The 19,028-nt window shown below is 49.2% G+C and overlaps 1 protein-coding gene across 1 annotated transcript in view; it reads right to left on the reverse strand.

The window, feature by feature from the left end:
• Positions 1–867: 867 nt before the first annotated feature.
• LOC147001617 (protein SFI1 homolog) overlaps positions 868–19,028 on the reverse strand; it is a 51,201-nt gene continuing 33,040 nt past the window's right edge. The window contains exons 11-29 of the mRNA XM_085829335.1: positions 15,824–15,954; positions 14,915–14,996; positions 14,461–14,639; positions 13,874–13,949; positions 13,357–13,452; positions 12,922–12,998; positions 11,938–12,040; positions 9,710–9,806; positions 6,550–6,710; positions 6,085–6,159; positions 5,394–5,468; positions 5,106–5,282; positions 4,781–5,034; positions 3,948–4,052; positions 3,640–3,823; positions 2,420–2,555; positions 2,235–2,313; positions 1,599–1,710; positions 868–1,514 (exon numbers count right to left, since the gene is read on the reverse strand). Coding sequence (XP_085685461.1) covers positions 1,410–1,514; positions 1,599–1,710; positions 2,235–2,313; positions 2,420–2,555; positions 3,640–3,823; positions 3,948–4,052; positions 4,781–5,034; positions 5,106–5,282; positions 5,394–5,468; positions 6,085–6,159; positions 6,550–6,710; positions 9,710–9,806; positions 11,938–12,040; positions 12,922–12,998; positions 13,357–13,452; positions 13,874–13,949; positions 14,461–14,639; positions 14,915–14,996; positions 15,824–15,954 — 2,304 coding nt within the window. The 3' untranslated portion in view covers positions 868–1,409. The remainder of the gene's footprint in view (positions 1,515–1,598; positions 1,711–2,234; positions 2,314–2,419; positions 2,556–3,639; positions 3,824–3,947; positions 4,053–4,780; positions 5,035–5,105; positions 5,283–5,393; positions 5,469–6,084; positions 6,160–6,549; positions 6,711–9,709; positions 9,807–11,937; positions 12,041–12,921; positions 12,999–13,356; positions 13,453–13,873; positions 13,950–14,460; positions 14,640–14,914; positions 14,997–15,823; positions 15,955–19,028) is intronic.

Consider the following 19,028-nt stretch of genomic DNA (forward strand, 5'->3'; position numbering starts at 1 on the left):
GGATAGGAACCACATTAATTATTATCTAAACTAGAAATATCTTAAGAGACTCAGCCTCTAGGGCTGCCTTAGGCCACGTGTCGGAAGGACTCTAAACTTAAGTTATCAAATTTAACATTAACCATCTGTAGCAATGTAACAATTATTAATTTTAACCAACAACTTATGAGCTGAATGCGAAAACATACAGAGCACATTTTTAATAAAGAACCAAATGAAGCAGTTAATTTTAGACCAATCAGAGAATATTAATCTTTGTAGCTACAATCATAGAATAAAAAAGCACTTTACCATTGTCAAACACATTAATTATGAACCATTTATCAGATTTGAAACTAAGAGGCTGTGTACTCGCTGCTTTTTCTTAAAACGAACATTTTTTCCATCAGGGGCCTTCCTGCCACGTGTCTGGTTTTTGGCTGAAACACGTGGCAGCTCTCGGCCTTGCAGATAAAGTTTTTTATACCATTTTTATTATCCAACATAAAACATAGAACATTCATTCATACAGACTGGACACGAACATACATGAATTGAACACGAGAACAGATTGGTGCACCAGACATAAACAAGACACAAAATGGGGCAGAGTACTCCTGCTATTTGGGACAATTTCCTCCCTCATGATGCAGTTTTTATAACTGGGGCAATCCGCCTGTATTAATTTCCTTTTAATAAACCCTTTCCTTTCTCACACCTAACAATGTAGCTTTTTTCTAGCCACGGCCTACCGCCTGTGCCTAGCTCCTCTTAAGCTTCACTGCTGAACCTAAGTGAACCAGCGTTGGGTTAGCACTGCTTCAAACTTGCTTCGTATCCTACTGCATCCCCGCAACACTTTCAAAACTGAAATTTTTTTGGGCTAGCGCTAGCATGTGTACCTGTCCGTTGCTCCGATGCTCCTCCTCCGATACGAAGATTCTTTCCTTTCTTGTGGAGCTCCACACAGCAATCGTTTCTCTTAGCATCTCTTTGCCATTCTTCATGTCCCAGTTCTGGCGCCAACTGTTGCGGCCCGCCCGCGGTCCACAACACGAACGGTTCACTGAGAATGGCAGTTCCCTGCAAAGAGAGGTAACTAGACGGGGCGGAAGAAACAATGGAGTCAAGACAAACAGATTCTGATCAAGACTCAATTTAATATTTCCAGACACTCAGTTTATAAAGGACGGGGGAGGGAACCCAATTTCCCGCCAAGTAACTCAGGGTCCAGTAGCAGGACGAACACGTGTGTGACTCCAGGCAGCAGAGTCAGGTTCCAGCAGTGGGCGTGGCAGGACGAATGAGCCGGTAGCTCCACCCTAGAGCAGGCAGGTTCCAGGCTGGGGGAAGGGAGACCACAGTTGAGGGTGCGGCGGGATGTCCAAGGCCTTGTGAAGGATAACACCTGTCCCCCAGGGACGGGCCCACTAGCACAGAGCCCGTCTCAGGGCCCAAACACGAGCAATGCATGTACCAACAGGCTGACGCTGGGCCTCAAGCTCCTTAGCCAGCTGCTGGATCTGTAGTTCCACCTGGGGACATGGGCAAGAGGGAGGGACAAGGCCAGCTGAAAGGAAGGACAGCCAGGGGCTGGCCCTGGGCTGACCTGGTCTTACCTCCTCCAGTTCTGTTTTCACCTGCTCTTCTAGATGAAGGTCCTCAGATCTCGGCTCCTCCTGGCTTAGCTCCAGCCACCTACGCAGGCTGTTGGCTTGTCGCTGGCATGACCTGGAGATGGGGACACCTATCAGGCTGGGTTTTTGGCACAGCCTCAAGCGAGCCCTTTGAAGAGGTATATTGGCTAATAAAGTGCTTCGAGAGAATGGCCAACAATCTTCTGTCTTCCCCAGCAAACAGCAACTCATGTGAGGCGTGTGAAAACTTCTCTTCCTGTCCCTTTCTAGAGGGACCAGTCTTTTTCACTGAGGTCTCTGAAAGCTGCTGTATGTCAACTGTCCCCAGAACACTGGGTATAAGTAGGACCCAGGCCCATGCTGTCTGTCCCTTGTTAACATTACAGTCACAGTTGTCAGGTAGGTAACAGAACCCAGGAAAGCAGGACTTCCAGCCCTAGGTAAGGCCAACTTGGCCCTTCCCGGAGTGGATAAAGGTGCCAGAGGACACTTACCCCACCCCCTGGAGTTAAACCACACAGAGGAGTCCCAGGCCCTGCTGCAGGAAGTGGAACCAACTGCCTTTCCAAGCCACAGCTATTCCCATAGACAGGTCCCAGGGCACCTGGCGGGCCTCACCAAAGGTTCTGCTTGGTGGTTTGGTAGTGTTGTAACTGCTGCTGGATCCCCTCCAACTCAGCCTCAAGCTCTGTGTGGCCTGCAGCAACAGGAAGATAAGCTTGGCCTTGCCCACCATCCCTTTAGGACCCAGGAGACTGGTAGGGCTTTGGTAGAGGGTGACCCCAGCACCCTGACTTACTCACCTGTAGCCTCTGAGCCATAAACAGGCCCAGTCCGGGTGCTTATGGAATCTCCAGGGAGGAGATGGGGATCAAGATCCCTGGGTAAGGACGGGCACCCCCAAGACTGAGGTCCAGGGATGCTGGGCTTTGCTGATACCTGTAGAGGAGCAAAGGGTGGATGCTGAACAAGAAAGCTAGTAGGGACCCTGGGAAGGGAGTCCTGTCCCGATTCATTGCCCACCAGGCCTTGCAGTGCTGAGGGTGACTGCCCTGCCTGTTGAGCCTCAGGGAAGACTGTTACAGGGCAGCACTCCTGTCCTACCACTCCTGCACCCCTAAGGCTTCTCTTCTGCGTGCCACTATTTTTTTTTAAATACTCACTTAAATACTAATTTACTGAGACAGTCTTGCTGTGAAGCCCAGGCTCATTTTGAGCTCTCCATCCTCCTGCCTCTATTGCTTAAGTGCTGAGATTGGGGGTATGTCGCTTCTGTTACCAGCCACGCTTCACCAGAAGCTACCTCCTTCCTGTCTCCACCCCTCCCCAGTCAGCACCAACTTTTAAGAACTGCCGACTGGCTGTTTTCAGGAGTACCCCCTGGCTACCTCTGCCCAGGACTCCATGTCCCCTATGTTCTTTGAGGTGATGCTTTGCCATGCAGTGTAGATACTCATAGCCTTGAAGGCTGATGGAGTGGGGACCGACTGCCTCACCAGACACTGGACCCTACCCCAGATTCCATCTTTTAGTAAAAGAATTTTAGTGACCCTGGATTCCTCTTCCTCCCTCACCATACCTACCATAGCAAGTCCTACCACAGACAGTCCCCAACAGACTGTCTCACACACACACCAGTGAGAGGCTACAGCCAGAGCACTAGCATGTCTGTCTGATAACACCACGGCTCGTGGCTGCCCCTGCACTTGGTGCTCTGAGTCCAGGCCAGATGTGGTGCCCTACAACAGCCCCTCAATTTCTTCCTCTTCCCACTCCAAGCTCCCACCTGTCCCCCAAGACCAGAGGCCCTGCTGGGAGCCCGCCTATAAGGTTCTTCTGGTTGTCCAGACACCAGTCATTGCTCAAGGGCTGGGGTGTTGGAAGACTAGCCACTGCTGTTTTAGGCCTGGTGTGCAGGGCACCCAAGCTTGTCAAGTGACCACGGTATTCTAGAAAGAAGAGTAGTAAGGGTTGGAGAATGAACACCAAAGGAGAGTGAGTGGCAGCACAGTGGAGAACTCACCCTGGCACTGCCTCCTGCTGCACGGGGCATGATGGAGGAGGGAGGCAGCAGCTCCAGGCCTGGACTGGCCGTAGGAGGCAGCTTTGGACCAGGAACATTCGGCAAGACCCCAGGTAGGAAGGGTCTTGTCAGTGAAGAGTCTCCCAGCAGAGCCATGCTTTCCTCCTCTGGGGGCTTCTCTAACCTGAGCAGAAGCAGAAGCTGCTCACACCATGGAATCTTTCTCTGGATTAAAGGGACCAGACATCCCATAAAATATAGGAACAGAGAGTTTTCAGTGCCTTTGGACTCACAACCGTTCAACTTACTGCTGCTCCACAAGGGTGTACCACTCTGGGGACCTCTGGCTCCCCAAACGCTCAAGCAGGAAGGATGGACGTCGGGGCTGTTTCCGTGATGAGCGGGCTGCATTGCTGGAGAGAAATAGTCTGTTCCTTGGACTGACAAGGTCTGCGAGGGCACCTGAGATCTTGCTAAGGTTCAGTCCTTAGCATTTTACAGGGAGACTGAAGGCCAGCATGTGCACAGGGTAGGTCTGAGCCTAGACAACTCAACATGACCCTTACAGCCTTCCTGACTGATTCCTGGGTGCTGGAGCTGCACCTGTTTCTTTTGACCTTCACAGCAAGCTGACAGTTTGTATTCTTTCCTATGAGAAGACCCTCTGAGATATTCAGGGTCCTGCCAAGGTTAGTGGTGAGGGGTAAAGAGTGGGGACAAATAGGGGCTGGCCATGAGTTCTGAGGCTCAGTGCTGGTTACTCTGGGAACGACAACTGCCTCTCAAGGGTGGTGCACACAGAGCTGAGAGAAGCCATCCATGGAGGTGGAGAAAAGATTGGGTGCCCACAAAAAGTGGAGCTCTGATAGGGAAGAAGGGAAGCTACAAGCTTAAGACAAGGCATGAAGGCTTGACTGCTGAGTATCATAATACAGGGAGAAGCAGATGTCACCCAGGAAGGGACAACAGTCTCCTCAGAACAATGCCCAGGGAAGAAAGGCTGACACAGGCCCCTGAGCAGCTCTGGTGTGATGAGGCTGTGGCACTCTCATTTTGTCCTTCCTACAGCTGTTTGTCCCTCTTGTGTGTGCCCAGCTTTGGCTCTAGGACTAGAGGCAGAGGTGAACCACAGGCCACTCACAGGTCTAGGAGGCAGGGCTCCCCAGCAGCTCCTGCCAAACTACCCAGGCCTCCCTGAGACGGGGGAGCTCGAAGCTGCTTCGTCTCCAGGGTGGCATCTCCAGCGGCACGTCCAGAGAGGAAGGAATCCTTAAATGTCACTCTCTTGCTGGATGTGGTGGGTGCTGGTGGTTGAGAAGTCTTGCCTGGACCAAGCACCTTCTTTTTCCAGAGCTCAGCACAGTGGCGGACTGCACAGTGGAGGCTGTGGGCTGCCTACAACACAGCTCTCATCAGCTCCTGCCCTGCTCTGCCCTGCCAGCCTCTCACCAGCAGCTCTGGCTTACCTGGACCTGCTGCTGGGCCTGGAGCTGCTGCCGGAAGGCCTTCATGCCAGCTGTGAAGCGCAGAAGCCGTGTGGCACCCTCCTGTAGGAGCTGCTGCTGGTAGGCTTGCATAGCCTGTTCCAGCCGTGCCTTCTTCCTCCTCCTCTTAAGTACGAAGCCCAGCCATGCAGTCCACACCTTGCAGAAGAGAGGACAAGAGATAAGACTCAAGCTTCCATGATGGATCCCACAACCCAGCCTACAGAGCAGCCCCTGAAGGTAGGAGTGCCCAGGAATTAGAACCATTACCTTTGCTTGTAGTGAGAAGGCCCAGAACCACAGGGCCCGGGCTGTGCCCCACTGTTCTTGCTTCCGGACTGTCAGCTGTGGGCCAGAAAGATTGGGTTATTCAGAGGAATATACAGGCAACGTGGCAATGGCCACTCTCAGCCCACCAGCTAAAGCATCTACCCTCCTACTGGGAAGGGTTCAGGGCCTGGCCTCATCCTGACCTTGAGATAGTTAATGTATTCAGGGACTGTGAAGGGAAAAGGACAGTACAAAAGGAAGAATGCACAGACACCTCTGACTGGACAGTGAATGGACAGAACAATGCTGGGGGAACTGGGTGCAGAGCCGGAAGGAAGGCTTTCCAGCCTAGAGCAAGAACAGACTATAAACTTGGCTGTGCTGAGCAGACTGTGTGTGGCCTTCTGGTTTTTTATCAAGACCCCAACAAAGGCTTAAAATTCACTTCACATTAATTTTTGGGTATTATTCCAGTGTGTTTAAGATGATACTTTAAGAGAAACCTGAATTGAAGAGACTAGCCTTCTACAAATGGCGTATGAAGGAAGCTGATAGTGCGGGAGTTGGAGGGGAGGCACAGGGATGGAGCCCTGGGACAAAGACAGTATTAAAGACTGAACTAGATGTGAGGCTGAGATGGCTCTAAGCTGAAGTCTTGCCAGTAGGCAAGAAGTGCTACACTGGTTCTCACCTGCTTCCTCCACTGGCAGAAGCAGGCCCGACTGAGTCTCTGTGCCAGGAGTTGGGCAGCTTGCCTCTGCAGAAACTGGAGAGCAAATGTCACAGGGTCAGACTCCACAGTCACCTAACTCAGGGTCTATCCCCAGCCCCTGGGGCAGCTGCAAGGGGAGACTCCACCCAAATGAACACCTTTCTGCCAAGGGTTCCTGCCCCCGTAGTTTCCCCAGATCTAAAGTCAAGAGTCAGGAGAAAGCAGATTTCTCTTCTGAGCAGCCTTCTCCTGGGGTAGCCTTGATTCTGAGGGTGGCTATTCCTACGATTACAGGAGACTGCAGCAGCTCCCGCAGCCTTGTTCCTGCAGAATCCCAGCGCTAATACTTGTTTTCCAGAGTTCTGTCTGGAGATGCCTCCTCAAGACACGGGCACTTGCTCAAGACTCATACAGAGCTTGGAAAGCTGCCACCACGTGCCTCACCTTCTTTCTGATACACCCCAGATGGTGTGCCTTCCACCTGGCCATTGCTTCCATCAGCAGCTGCCAGCGGTGATGCTGAGCCGCCTGTCCCAGCTGGAATCTCTGCTGGGCCGCCCTCTGGCTGCAGAATCGCCAGTGCTGAAACCAGTTCCGGAGACGACCTGAAGCAAATGTAAGCTGGCTGAAAACTACAGGACTTTCATTCATAAGTGACTTTGTGGCACGGGAAGGCATAGACAGTGAAGAGGTTATGTGATGTGACAGTCAGCCTTTTGTGAGAAAAAGCGACACAGGACATGGCCACTATGGAAGGCCAGGCAGGTCTGGTCATCTCTACAGTCTGGAAACTAGAACTAGAATTTCTTTTTGCTGCTGCATCTCCCAAGTGCTGTCCCCATAGCTGTCCACAGTCAATGCAGGTATTCCAGGACCCACAGAGCAACACCAACAGATGCTAGGCATACAGAAGGAGGCTCTTAGTCCCAAAAAGGGAGCTTCCTGCTAGAGCTCAGCCTTGGCGGCAGGAAATAAAGTTCAGAGAGTGAAGTCCAGTAAGCCTGAGGTATGACCTGTAAAGTAGTAAAGTGTTCTGTTGGGGCCTCACGGTTTAGGCTGTGTCCTGGATCCTGGGAATGCCTAATACAGGAGGTACCTCTGGAGCCATTCACAGGCTCCAGAGAAGGCAGCAGTCATGAGCCTTATCTTGGATGGTGTCCACCAGCCATTTCACATCTTGGGTGTAGCCTTAAGTGTCCCTATCTCCCTAGCTACCACCATGGATGGCATCATCGCTAAGGAACAACAGGAAGGTACAAGATAGAGGGGAACGAAATGCAGAGTTACGGAACCCAGACCCAACAGATATATCTACAAAACACTCCCACACCTGAGGCTCAGGAACATTTTGGAAGAGAAGAAAAGATTCTAAGAACCGGAAGATCAGGGCGTTTGCTGTGTGAATGTGTCTCTAGGAATGTCAGAAGCCATCAATGTGACTACCCAAATAGCAACCAAACAGGGACAACTCTGATGGACAGTCACAGTGGATGGGAAAGGCCCATGAAGCCTCTAATCTATACAAAGAACTACTTGGAAACTAAGACATGCTGAGAGTGGGAGAAAAAGTCTTTCCCAGGAAAGAGCTCACCAGTTGGCTATTCAGTACTAAGTGGTCTGCCCTGAAGACATGTAAGTAACACTATACCGACTGAGCAGGATACAGGTAACAACTAAAACAGGTCAGGATTTGAAAGAGCAAAAGTGGTTTGTGGGGGGAAGAGGGAGAGAAATAATATAGTCTGAAAAGAAAAAAAGGAAGGAAAAAGAAAGGAAGGAAGGAAGGGTGCTCCCTGTGTGGTCTAGGCTGCCCTCAAGCTCCTTGCTCCAGCATGCCTCCTTCCCACCTTCCAAATGCTGGGACTACAAGCCTGTACTTTGTAAAAGTCTATGCCTGTGTCTAAGGATATTTTCCCCTGAGCTCTAAAAAGGTGTGGCAGAAACCCTGAAGTCTAATATCAGACAACACAATGAGTACAGGCCCTTAACCCCAGCACTCAGGAGGCAGAGGCAAAAGCATTTCTGGGAGTTGGAAGCCAGCCTGGTCTACAGAGTGAGTTCCAGGACAGCCGGGGCTATAGAGAAACCCTGTCTCAAAAACAAAACAAAATAAAAAAGGCACCAAACCACAATGCTACTGCATCCTTCCCATGGATGGTACTTTGTGTTTACCCACTAAATTCCTTGTTCCAAGGACCTGCCCTGTGCCACTATCCCCTTTAAGAAAAGTTCTTCACTGCCGGGCATGGTGGCGCACGCCTTTAATGCCAGCACTCGGGAGGCAGAGGCAGGGGATTTCTGAGTTCGAGGCCAGCCTGGTCTACAGAGTGAGTTCCAGGACAGCCAGGGCTATACAGAGAAACCCTGTCTTGAAAAACCAAAAAAAAAAAAAAAAAAAAAGTTCTTCATGGGCTGGAGAGATGGCTCAGCAGTTAAGAGCACTGACTACTCTTCCAGAGGTCCTGAGTTCAAATTTCAGAAACCACATGATGGCTCACAACCATCTGTAATGAGATCTGATACCCTCTTTTGCTGTGTCTGAAGAGACAGACAGTGTACTTACTTATAATAAATAAATAAATCTTAAAAAAAAATCCTTCAGAGATAGCTCTGTTGGTGCTTGTACTGGCTCGTTTTATGTCAACTTGACACAGCTGGAGTTATCACAGAAAAAGGAGCTTCAGTTGAGGAAATGCCTCCATGAGATCCAACTGTAAGGCATTTTCTCAATTAGTGATGAAGGGGGAAAGACCCCTTGTGGGTGGGACCATCCCTGGGCTGGTAGTCTTGGTTCTATAAGAGAGCAGGCTGAGCAAGCCATGGGGAAGCAAGCCAGTAAAGAACATCCCTCCATGGCCCCTGCATCAGCTCCTGCTTCCTGACCTGCTTGAGTTCCAGTCCTGACTTCCTTTGGTGATGAACAGCAGTGTGGAAGAGTAAGCCGAATAAACCCTTTCCCTCCCAACTGCTTCTTGGTCATGATGTTTGTGCAGGAATAGAAGCCCTGACTAAGACAGGGCTTCAACTGCTCAGTCCTTTGCTCGTAGCAATCAGCATTTCAAGCTTCGCAGACTCAGAACGAACAGTTCTCCAGGAACTTTCTGGGCTTCCGGCGCCACGATGGGACTACTGAGGCAGCCCACTCTGTAGACTGCATAACCTCCTTGTCATCCCTGCTTCCTGACCCAGTAGTACTGACTGGCTATTGAGGTCCAGCCTCAAGGACAAGTATCGGATTCTGAGCATCTTAGGTATTATGTGGATAATATTATTTTAAAGCTCACTTAATAAATGTATATATTATATAAATATATAGCATATAATATCAATTATATGTGTGTGCGTGTATACATACATACATACATACATACATCACAAGGAATACCAAAGAGGGCAACAAGCAGGAGCCAGAGGAGCCCAGGGAGGACTCCTCCAGAACCTCTGGCCTCTGGCCCTGAGAAAAATTAATTCTTGTTTGAAGCCTCCTGGCCATGAAAGCACCAGGGAATGAGCACACATGGACAGAGCCCGCAGAGCACATGGAACCTTAGGGAGTCCTGTGCTCACACTCCCGTCACTGTTTGTCCCCACAGGCCTCTCTTACCCTTGTCCAGTGCTTTCCGGGCCTCCCTGAGAGCAGCTGCCTCCTTTTGTCGGTAATATATCTGCACTGACGTAACCTCTCGCCACTGGACGAGGACCTACGGACAAGGCAGAGAAAATACAGTGCTCATTTCATACTTTGATATCAAGGACACACTGTGACCAATGCTGGGTCCTCTTGAGGTAAGAATTGAAGGGTTAACAGCTGGCTCTCAAACATATCCAGGAAGTAGCCAGCCATCTACTCGGTCCTGGGTTGGGGCTTCAGGTCCCTTAAAGGGAACCCTGACTACTCAGACACTGAGACTTTCCTATCGGGAGGATTTAAACTTGATATTGTGCCATAGAAATGAAGTAGTTACATGGGTTATACTCCATCATTTGTTAAGCATTGTGTTAGTTCTTCCTTTTTTCCCCTCTTTTGTTTTTCAAGACAGAGTTTCTCTGTGCACCCCTGACTCTCTGTCCTGGAACTCACTCTGTAGACCAGGCTGGCTTCAAACTTAGAGAGATCCACCTGCCTCTGCCTCCTGAGTGCTAGGATTAAAGGCGTGTGCCGCCACTGCCTGGAATATTTTTTCTTACACAGGAAGCCTTTGTGGGTAGTGTGTGGTGGTACACACTTTTAACCCCAGAACTTGGGTAACAAAGACAAGTAGATTTCTATAAGTTTGAGACCAGTCTGATCTCCATAGTGAGTTCTAGTCTAGCCTGGGCTACATAGTAAGACTGTATCTCAAAAGAGAACACAAAACCCTTTGTGTAGGGTGTGTGCATGTATGTGTATGCACATGTCTATGGGTGTAGAGGAACCAAAAATCCAATGTCTTCCTCAGTCACTCTCCATCATTCCCTAAGACAAGTGTCAGAGGCTGAAGCTCCCTGCTTTGGCTGACTGGCTAGACAGTGAGTCCCAGGATCCTCTCAGTTTGACTCTAACTCCAGGACAGAGTTACAGACACATGCAGATGCAGTGATTAGAATGTGTTTCAGTCTCAGGCTGCTTCAGACTTCTACAGCAGCTAACTAAGAATGCCTCATGCTCTAGCAGGGGTGTGGTTTGTCGGCTGCAGATCCTGTGACCTTTGGAATTCTGGGAACTTTTCAGAGGGTAAATAAATGCTAGAGCCCTAATAGGAAGTTGGTGGTTGCTAGTCATTTAGGGGGGTTGGGTGCAGTTTGTCAGTAGTTGAGCTCTAAGAAACAAAAGGAAAGAAATTAGATTCAGGGATCTCTCTCTGTATATATATATTCTTCTTTCTCTCCTATCTAGTGATAGGGAGTGAAACCAGGAAGGATAAAAGGTAGAAAAAGAACTCACAAAGTACCAAAGACCAGGTACACACAGTCATATTCAACTTTATGTGGGTGTTGGGGATTTGAACTCCTGTCCTCATGCTTGAACATCTCACCAGTACCACTAAACACATCTAAAGAAAGCAGGGAACCAGATGAAGCATGATACCAGCTTCACCAGTCATAAACTCCATTCCCACCTGAGTGGTCTCTCTTCAGAGCATTAAACCTAACCAGATCTGGTCATCTCCTCCCAAGGCAGGGACCGCCCAACATGTCTTGAACATTTCTGAGAAGATGCCAGTCTTCACTAAATGCAGCTGCTGCCTCTGCAGGGAACTACGTGGTCACCAGCAGGTAAATCTATGCCACTCAGAGTTCCCAACAGTCTGCTTTATTCCAGAACAACCATGACCCAGGGACAGCCTCTGGGACTGTTTCTGTTTGAACCACTTCCTTGTATTATATTCCAATGTGTTGCCCATCCCTAGAGCATGGACCTTGCAGGAAATTTCCAACACCTACCCTAGCCAAGGAGACAAGGTGGTCTGGGTCATTTCAAACTAGATGACCAAGAACCTCTTGGGAGGCGCCATGCTTCCAGACAGGCCTCCTGAGCATGCAGGCTGGGTGCCAGTGGGTAAGATCTGGCACAGTCTTCCAACAAGGATACTGAATCTCAGCAGCTCCCAGGCTTTATCTGAGTGTAGTGTTGCACACGTATGGAAAATACTGGTTCTGGTAAGAACTAGTTTGCTTCCTATATGACATGTTTTCTTTTAATGAACAGTGATTCCTAACTCAGTACAAAGAAAAATACCTACAGACATGCATGTGTGAAAGATGGTTACCTACCCTGGGAGGTCCTTACTAAGTGTCAATAAGGACTGTAATGTGAGCCCCAGGCTCCCTGGTAACCAGTCTATACCTCACCTTGGAGCACAGAGTCCTGCTGTAGTGGACTCTTGCTTGAGAGGTTTTTTTGGCTCCGTCCAAACGGGCCACGGTGTTTTCTCTCCAGCACTGTAACGCCCACCTGTAATGACATGGGTCAGGTGAGAAGAGTGACAGCAGTTTGGGCCTGGGAGGCTTCCGTGAAACACTTATTCTTCCCCATGCCTAAGTAAAAACTGTGCCTCAGAGCATCTGTCTCGTGACCCTCAAGCCGACCCTCAAGCTCTTGCCGACACCCAACAACAGATACTGAGTCTCTGCTCTGTGCCAGGTACCAGGTGGGACCAGGTGGCCAGCAGTGCACCAGGCCATCACCGAGTCCTCAGGAGGTGTATGATAAAGAGAGCACAGCTGTAAGCGGACGATTACAATTCAGGTGATTCACAGTGAGAGAAGAGGCACATGAACCCCAGCACCTACTTGCTCTCTCATTCTGGTCTATCTGAGGGTGCTTCCTGAGGACTTCAGGGGAGTGACTGTTTAAAGTCCACAAGACCCATGGCCTACACACAGCCAGAACAGCATGTGCTAAACAAATACAAAGGGAGAGGGAGCAGGAGTTCAGAAACTTGAATCATAAGGAGTGGGGGTGGGTGAGAGTTACAGATGGCCCTAGAGGGGCAGACAGAGAGGCTGCAGGCTGCACACAGGAGTGGAATGAAATAGCGCGTCAGGAGGAGAGAAGGTTAGATGTGAAGCATGGTGGGAAGAAGGCTCAGAACATGACAAACACGCTCCTATGTGGGCCTCTGATGAGGGTCTATTACCTGCACGGGCAGATCAGAGCATGCTGAGGTGAGCCTGAAGATGCATAGCTTGCCATGGGGAAGCCAGAATCACTTAAGCAGTAGGAGGCACTGAGGCCATTCTCTGCACATCTTAGGCAGGACTGCCCCACCCACCCACACCTGATTCTGGAAGGTCTTTCCTCAGCCTGAGAGATCCAAAGGACTCAAGACTCACCACAACAGCTGCCTGTTGTGCTGTCTCTCCCTGGCCGCCACCTCCTGCAGAACACTCCTCACCCTGTACTGGTAAACCTGTGGGAGATGAGGAAGACTGGAGGCCACCCTGGGACCATACTTCTCCCTCTATACGTAGGCCTCAGAGGTGCATTTACCACAGTGGCTGCCAGGCCAGAGCTGTCAGAGTGGGAAGAGGCTGAAGGTCTCCATTCCAAGACCAGCACCTATCTCCACTATAATGTTCCACAAGGCCCAACTCCTGAACTCTTATATAGAAACCAGATTTCCATGATGGCTGGCACCCCAGGTAGCACTTTCTGGGACACCTGATGTTTTGAGCCTTGCCAGATCACTCTGGGGAGGAACATAAACGCTTCCAGAAACCTCCCCTACCCCACAGTGAGGAGACCTGGAACAAAGAGCTGGCTCCTACCAGCCACTTCTGCAGAGCCCTGCGAAGCAGGGTGCGCTGGCTGTGCAGGGCGGCACACTTCAGTTTCTGCTGCTCTTCCAGCCTCAGGGCCAGGCACTGTACACAGGGAAGAGTGGGGAGTGTGGGCCAAGGGCCAGGAGGGGCTCACGGCAGCAATGTCTTGGGGTTTTCATTCTGTGAGCTCACAGAAGGAGAATATACCAATTGAGCCTCAATCTCATCTATAAATATAAACCTATAGAGGTTGGTGGGTGTCAAATGAGCAAGTGCCGGACGGGATGTGCTGGACAGGTACTGGCTTCAACATTACACCCTTTGTAGAGTTTCTGTGAGCGGCCAGACAGGAACTTTACCTTCAGTAAGTTCAGATGATACCAGCCCCACACATAGTTATCACTGCCTCACAGTTGCCCTTGACCAGAGGCATATGGAGGAACCCATCTGTCTGAGTCATGTGGACAAACAGCCCTACCTGTCCAAAAGCCACACTTAGGCTGTGCCCATGCCAAAGCCTTACCTCCCTCCACATGCTCCAGGCCCAACTCAGGAGCCGTGCAGAGTGGAAGTGTGCAGCCTGTGCCCTGCCCATCCTCCTGTGGAGAAACAGGAGAAGCTCAGCAGGGGCCAGACCACAAGGGGCCTCAGAACTACTGAGCTCAGGGAGTGAAGGATTCTCTGAAGAGCTGTCTGATGATCTGGGCCTCTCCCAAGTAGGGACACAGAGATTCAGGAAAATTTCAGGAAACCTCATGGGGCTTCAACATCTCTGCACCAGACACGTGGGCTGCATGCGCTCTCCATTGTAGCCCTGTGGTCTGATAAACACCGTCATAGCCTGCCCACTAGTAAGTGTCCGGCCACCTGATAATGGGCTCATCAGTTTATACCCTGCCACTAGCTACATGGGTTCCCGTCAGGAAGCAAGGTGGAGCTGAGTTTCAGAGCATCTGAGTCCAATGACAGATTCCAAGGTCCTTCATTCAAGCTGAATTTCCAGGACATACAACCAGCCCTACCTGACACACCACTATGGCTGGGCACTTGGAGCTTCTGCCAAAGCTGGCCTGAGGGGGTTAGAAGCTCTGGAGTAGAAATGCCACTTACTCTATCCTAAATCCTTGGGCGCTTTCCCTCCAGATGCAGAAAGCCCTCCTGAGCAGTCCGCTGTGGTGGTGGGCAATGGCCATGGCTTGCTGCTGTCGCTCCAGCTGACACACTGTTGCCTGCTGGTGCCACACGAACCAGAACTTACGTAAAAGCTGCTGCTCTGCCTGCAATATAGCCTGAGGCGGGGTGGGAGGAAACAGAACAATCCAGAAGGAGAACAGTTCAGAGGCTGGAGGAGAATCTGTGACCAGCAAAAGAGATCCTCCCCCAGCAGCTGCCCGTGAACTGAGCTGACAACAGACATCAATGCCTGGATGTTCCCAGGCTCCTGCACCTGGCAGGGTGGACCAGGGTTGTATAATTTTCTGAGGAGCACCCTAGGGCAAGTGCATAAAATGGATCATTTCCCCTCCCCCACCCCCCAGGAACCCACTCAAAGAAGACTACACACCATTCTCTCTGCCAAGCAGTTTTCTCGATGCTGAGACATCTTCTGCCTCCAGAGAACAAATACTTGCTTCTCTAATGTCCCTCTAAATACACAGAAATGAGAAAAGCTGACTAGAAGCCAAGCATTTCCAACGAAAGACATTTCTTATTTTTAGTTTTTAGTGTTTCTGTGTAGCACTTGGCTGACCTGGAACTCACCTGGAACTCACACTGGCCTCAAACTCACAGAGGGCACACTGCCTCTGCCTTCTAAGTGCTAGGATTGAAGATGTTTACCACCGACTTTACCACCCTGCGGCTCCTTGACCTTTTTAACTCTGTGAGTGACCATTGTTCTAAGACAGTGGTCCTCAGTCTTCCTAATGCTACAACCCTTTAATACAGTTCCCCATGTTGTGGTGACCGCCCCCCAATTATAAAATTCTTTCTACTGCTATTTCATAATTGTAATCTTGCTACTGCTATGAATCATAATGTAAATATTGTGTTTTCAAATGGTCTAAGACCCCTGTGAAAAGGTCACAACCCACAGGTTGAGAACTGCTATTCTAAGACTTCAAAAGACCGTGTTTTATAGAACAGGAGCACAGCATTTTAGGGAAATCGCACAATGTGAGACTCCAGCAAAGCTCTCATTACACTAACAGGAAATTGTGCTCATGAAAGAGCAGACCCATAAAACACAAGCTGTTCTGAGAACACTTGCAAAAAGGATGGCCAAGAGTTGTCCCAGGAGAAAGTACAGGCTAATTTTTACTGCTCCATGAGATCAAAAGGCCCTCATTCTGAAAACCCAGAAGACCAGGGACTGGGAGCTGGGAAACCAGTAACACAAAGCCAAGGCATACCAAAGTCACCAGAGCTACATCAGAGCTGCCTGTCCCAGACACACGGGAACTGCACAGCATACCTGTGGAAATGCACTGCTCTTGTGTGCAGGATCCGTCTCTGCTGGTGCCATAGCCAGCCTCTGTACCACGTGTAGAAGGCAGCAGGCAGTGCTCGCTGCTGGAAATGACCATCTGCTCTGGCCCGCAATAACTGAAACAAAGTAACAAAAGGCCTCCGTGAACGCTCAGAGGCACACTCTTCTGAGAGACTGCTTCTCATACAGGTAGGAACAGAATGAAGTGTTATGTTTGATTTTCACCAGTTTGCTACTAGGTTACCATGAGGGGCTAGAGAGACAGCTCAGAGGTGGCGAACACTGGCTGCTCTTTCAGAGGTCCTGAGTTCAATTCCCAGCAACCACATGGTGGCTCACAGCTATATGTAGTGAGATCTGACTCCCTCTTCTAGTGTGTCTGAAATGACAGTGTACTCATATACATTAAATAAGTCTTTACAACAAAACAAAACCAACAAACCAAACAACAAAAGCAATGTGAAACATGAAACTATTTGCATCTTTAATCGTATGCAGTGTTATTTTTCTAGACACAAATGAATAAGAATGTGTGTGTGTGTGTGTGTGTGTGTGTGCGCCTATGTATTTAACTGAAGCTGGGTTTGGTGACATACATGTTTGATTCTAGCACTCTAGTGGCAGAGGCAGGTCAATCTCTGCTGAGTCTAAAGGCCAAACTAGTCTACACACATCAGGCCAGCCTAGTCTACATAATTGAAGCCAGTCCAACCATGGCTGTACAATGAGACCCTGTCTCAGACATATAGACAGACAGGCAGGCAGGCAGACAGATAGCAAGCTGGAAAGGGCTCTGCACTTAAGAGCACCTGGGTTTGATTCCCAGCCCCCACATGGTGGTTCTGAGCCATCTGAAACTCCAATCCCAGCAGGCCCTATGCCTTCTTTTGAACTCTGTGGACAGTTGTCAACACCCAGGTCAGGCCACTCACAGTCCTGTAATTTCAGGTCCTCTTTGGGCTTACTCAGACACTGCACAGATTCTGCATAGATATGCAGAATAGACATGCACATAACTAAAAATAAATTTTAAAAAAGACTTATTTATTTATTTATTTATTGTATATGAGTACACTGTAGCTGTCTTCAGACACAGAAGAGGGCATCAGATTCTGTTACAGATGGTTGTGAGCACCATGTGGTTGCTGGGAATTGAACTCAAGTCCTCTAGAAGAGAGCAGGCAGTGCTCTTAACTGCTGAGTCCCTAAAAATAATTTTTTTTTAAAAAATAATTTTTTTTAAAAAATAATTTTTTTTTAAAAAAATGTGCAGTGAGAATTTTCGTTTCTTAAAAAACCCAGATATGTTCTATAAGTATGTTTTTGTTTTAACCCCAGGCGTGAGGTAAGAGGCTACTTCACAGCAGGTGATGATGATTTTCCTTTCACAGTAGCCAGCTGCAGACTTGGGATTCTGGAGATGGCCTGCTGCTGCTAGTCCCTGCTGGTTCCCGAGGCTGTGTTTGCTATGGCTGGTTTGCTGGATATTTTGATAACAAAGATTGGACTGGCCCCAAGGAAACCCCCTGACCCCTGATCGGCAGGAAGTAGCTTACAGAGGTTTTCGACCCCCCTTTCCCTCTGGCCTTCTTTCTCTCTTACCTAGTGTTGGGGGTTGTAAAGGTTTACGGTGGAGCAAGGGTTGGAAAAGAGGTAGAGACATAAGAATTCAATAAAATAGTTTTGTTTTGTTTTGTTTTGTTTTAAAGCCAACAAAAATGACTCTGGGTGCTGAGGGGTGGTAGAGGGATGGCTCAGTGGTTAACTGCATTCTTGTTCCTACAGGACTCAGATTCAGTACTCAGGACTCTCATGGTGGCTCACAACTGTCTTTAACTCCAGTTCTAGAGGATCCAACACCCTCTTCTGACCTCTGTAAGAACTGCACTTATGTGCACAGACATGGGTACACATAAGTAAAATAAATCTTAAAAAGTCTAATGAACTCACAAACTTATCTTCCCAATTCAGTAACAAGTCGATATTTTACCATTCTACATGTTACTTTTGCTTGTTTGTTTGTTTGTTTGTTGTTTGTTTGTTTGAGACAGAGTCTCTCTCTATAGTCCTCACTGTCCTAGAACTCACTCTGTGGACCAGGCTGACCCAAAAATCACTGTATGTAGCTCAGACTGGCATGAAACTCATGATCATCCCCCTCAGGTCTGAAGCACTGGAATTACAAGCAGACAACACTGGTGGCCATTATACTTTTTGTCTGTTTTTGTTTTTTAAGATAGAGTTTCTCTGTCTAGCCCTGGCTATCCAAAAATCATTCTGTAGACCAGACTAGCCTCAAACTCAGAGATCTGCCTGCCTCTGCTGGGATTAAAAATGTGCCACCGCGCCAGGTTACATTAACTTTAAAAAGAAACTCACAATGAATAACCTTTTGTTTCCCTAAAACAGAAAGAAGTGCTCCCGAGATAGCTTCGTGGACAGGTGATATTTAAGGTGTTTTTAGCAAAAAGCTTTTACAGAGTAGTGGCCAGGGCAAGCTCCTGCTGCTCTTTGACTTTTTTCTCCTCCAGAAGCAGACTGAGTTAGAACAGGGTAAGAGAGACCTGAGCTAGCCCTTCTGACCTGAGCTAGCCCTTCTGACCTGAGCTAGCCCTTCCCACCCGCACCATCCTGGACATCATGGAAACTCTTTTTCTTTTGGTTTGTTTTCTTTTCTTTTTTTTTTTTTGCAGATCAACCACTGTAGTTTATTACTCCGATGATTCCCATAGCCAGGTTGCAAGTCTAAGGCAGGCTGCCTGCCTTCCTGGAGGCACTTACCCCACCTCCCCCTCTGGGGGAACTCCACTTAGCCATAGACCTCATAAACCTCTGAATGCATTTATTTAGACTTTTGGACATCTTCCTGTTTCCCTCTGAAAATGTTAAGAGCCATGTCCCACCCACCCCATGGCCTGCCAGTCCAGCCTGCAGAGAGATTCCAGCTGCCTTATAATTCCGAAATAAATAGAATTGGTAGCAAGTGAGTGCTGAGTGATGTCAGGGTGGCCCCAGCAGTCTCCAGAGGAGCACTGTGGGGACAGTCTCAAGGTGTCTTCTGATGGGCGGGCACTGTGCAACGTGTGGCAGTATCAGGCTGCCTACAGTTTGTCCAGGAAGTTGTCCAGCGCTGGGATGCCCGCTTTCAGGCCCTTGTGCTTACAGGTCTCAGCTACCACTTGCCTGGGGT

This window comes from Mus caroli, unplaced genomic scaffold (assembly GCF_978045245.1).
Source record: "Mus caroli unplaced genomic scaffold, Mus_caroli_1 scaffold_13, whole genome shotgun sequence".
NCBI classification, from domain to species: Eukaryota; Metazoa; Chordata; class Mammalia; order Rodentia; family Muridae; genus Mus; species Mus caroli.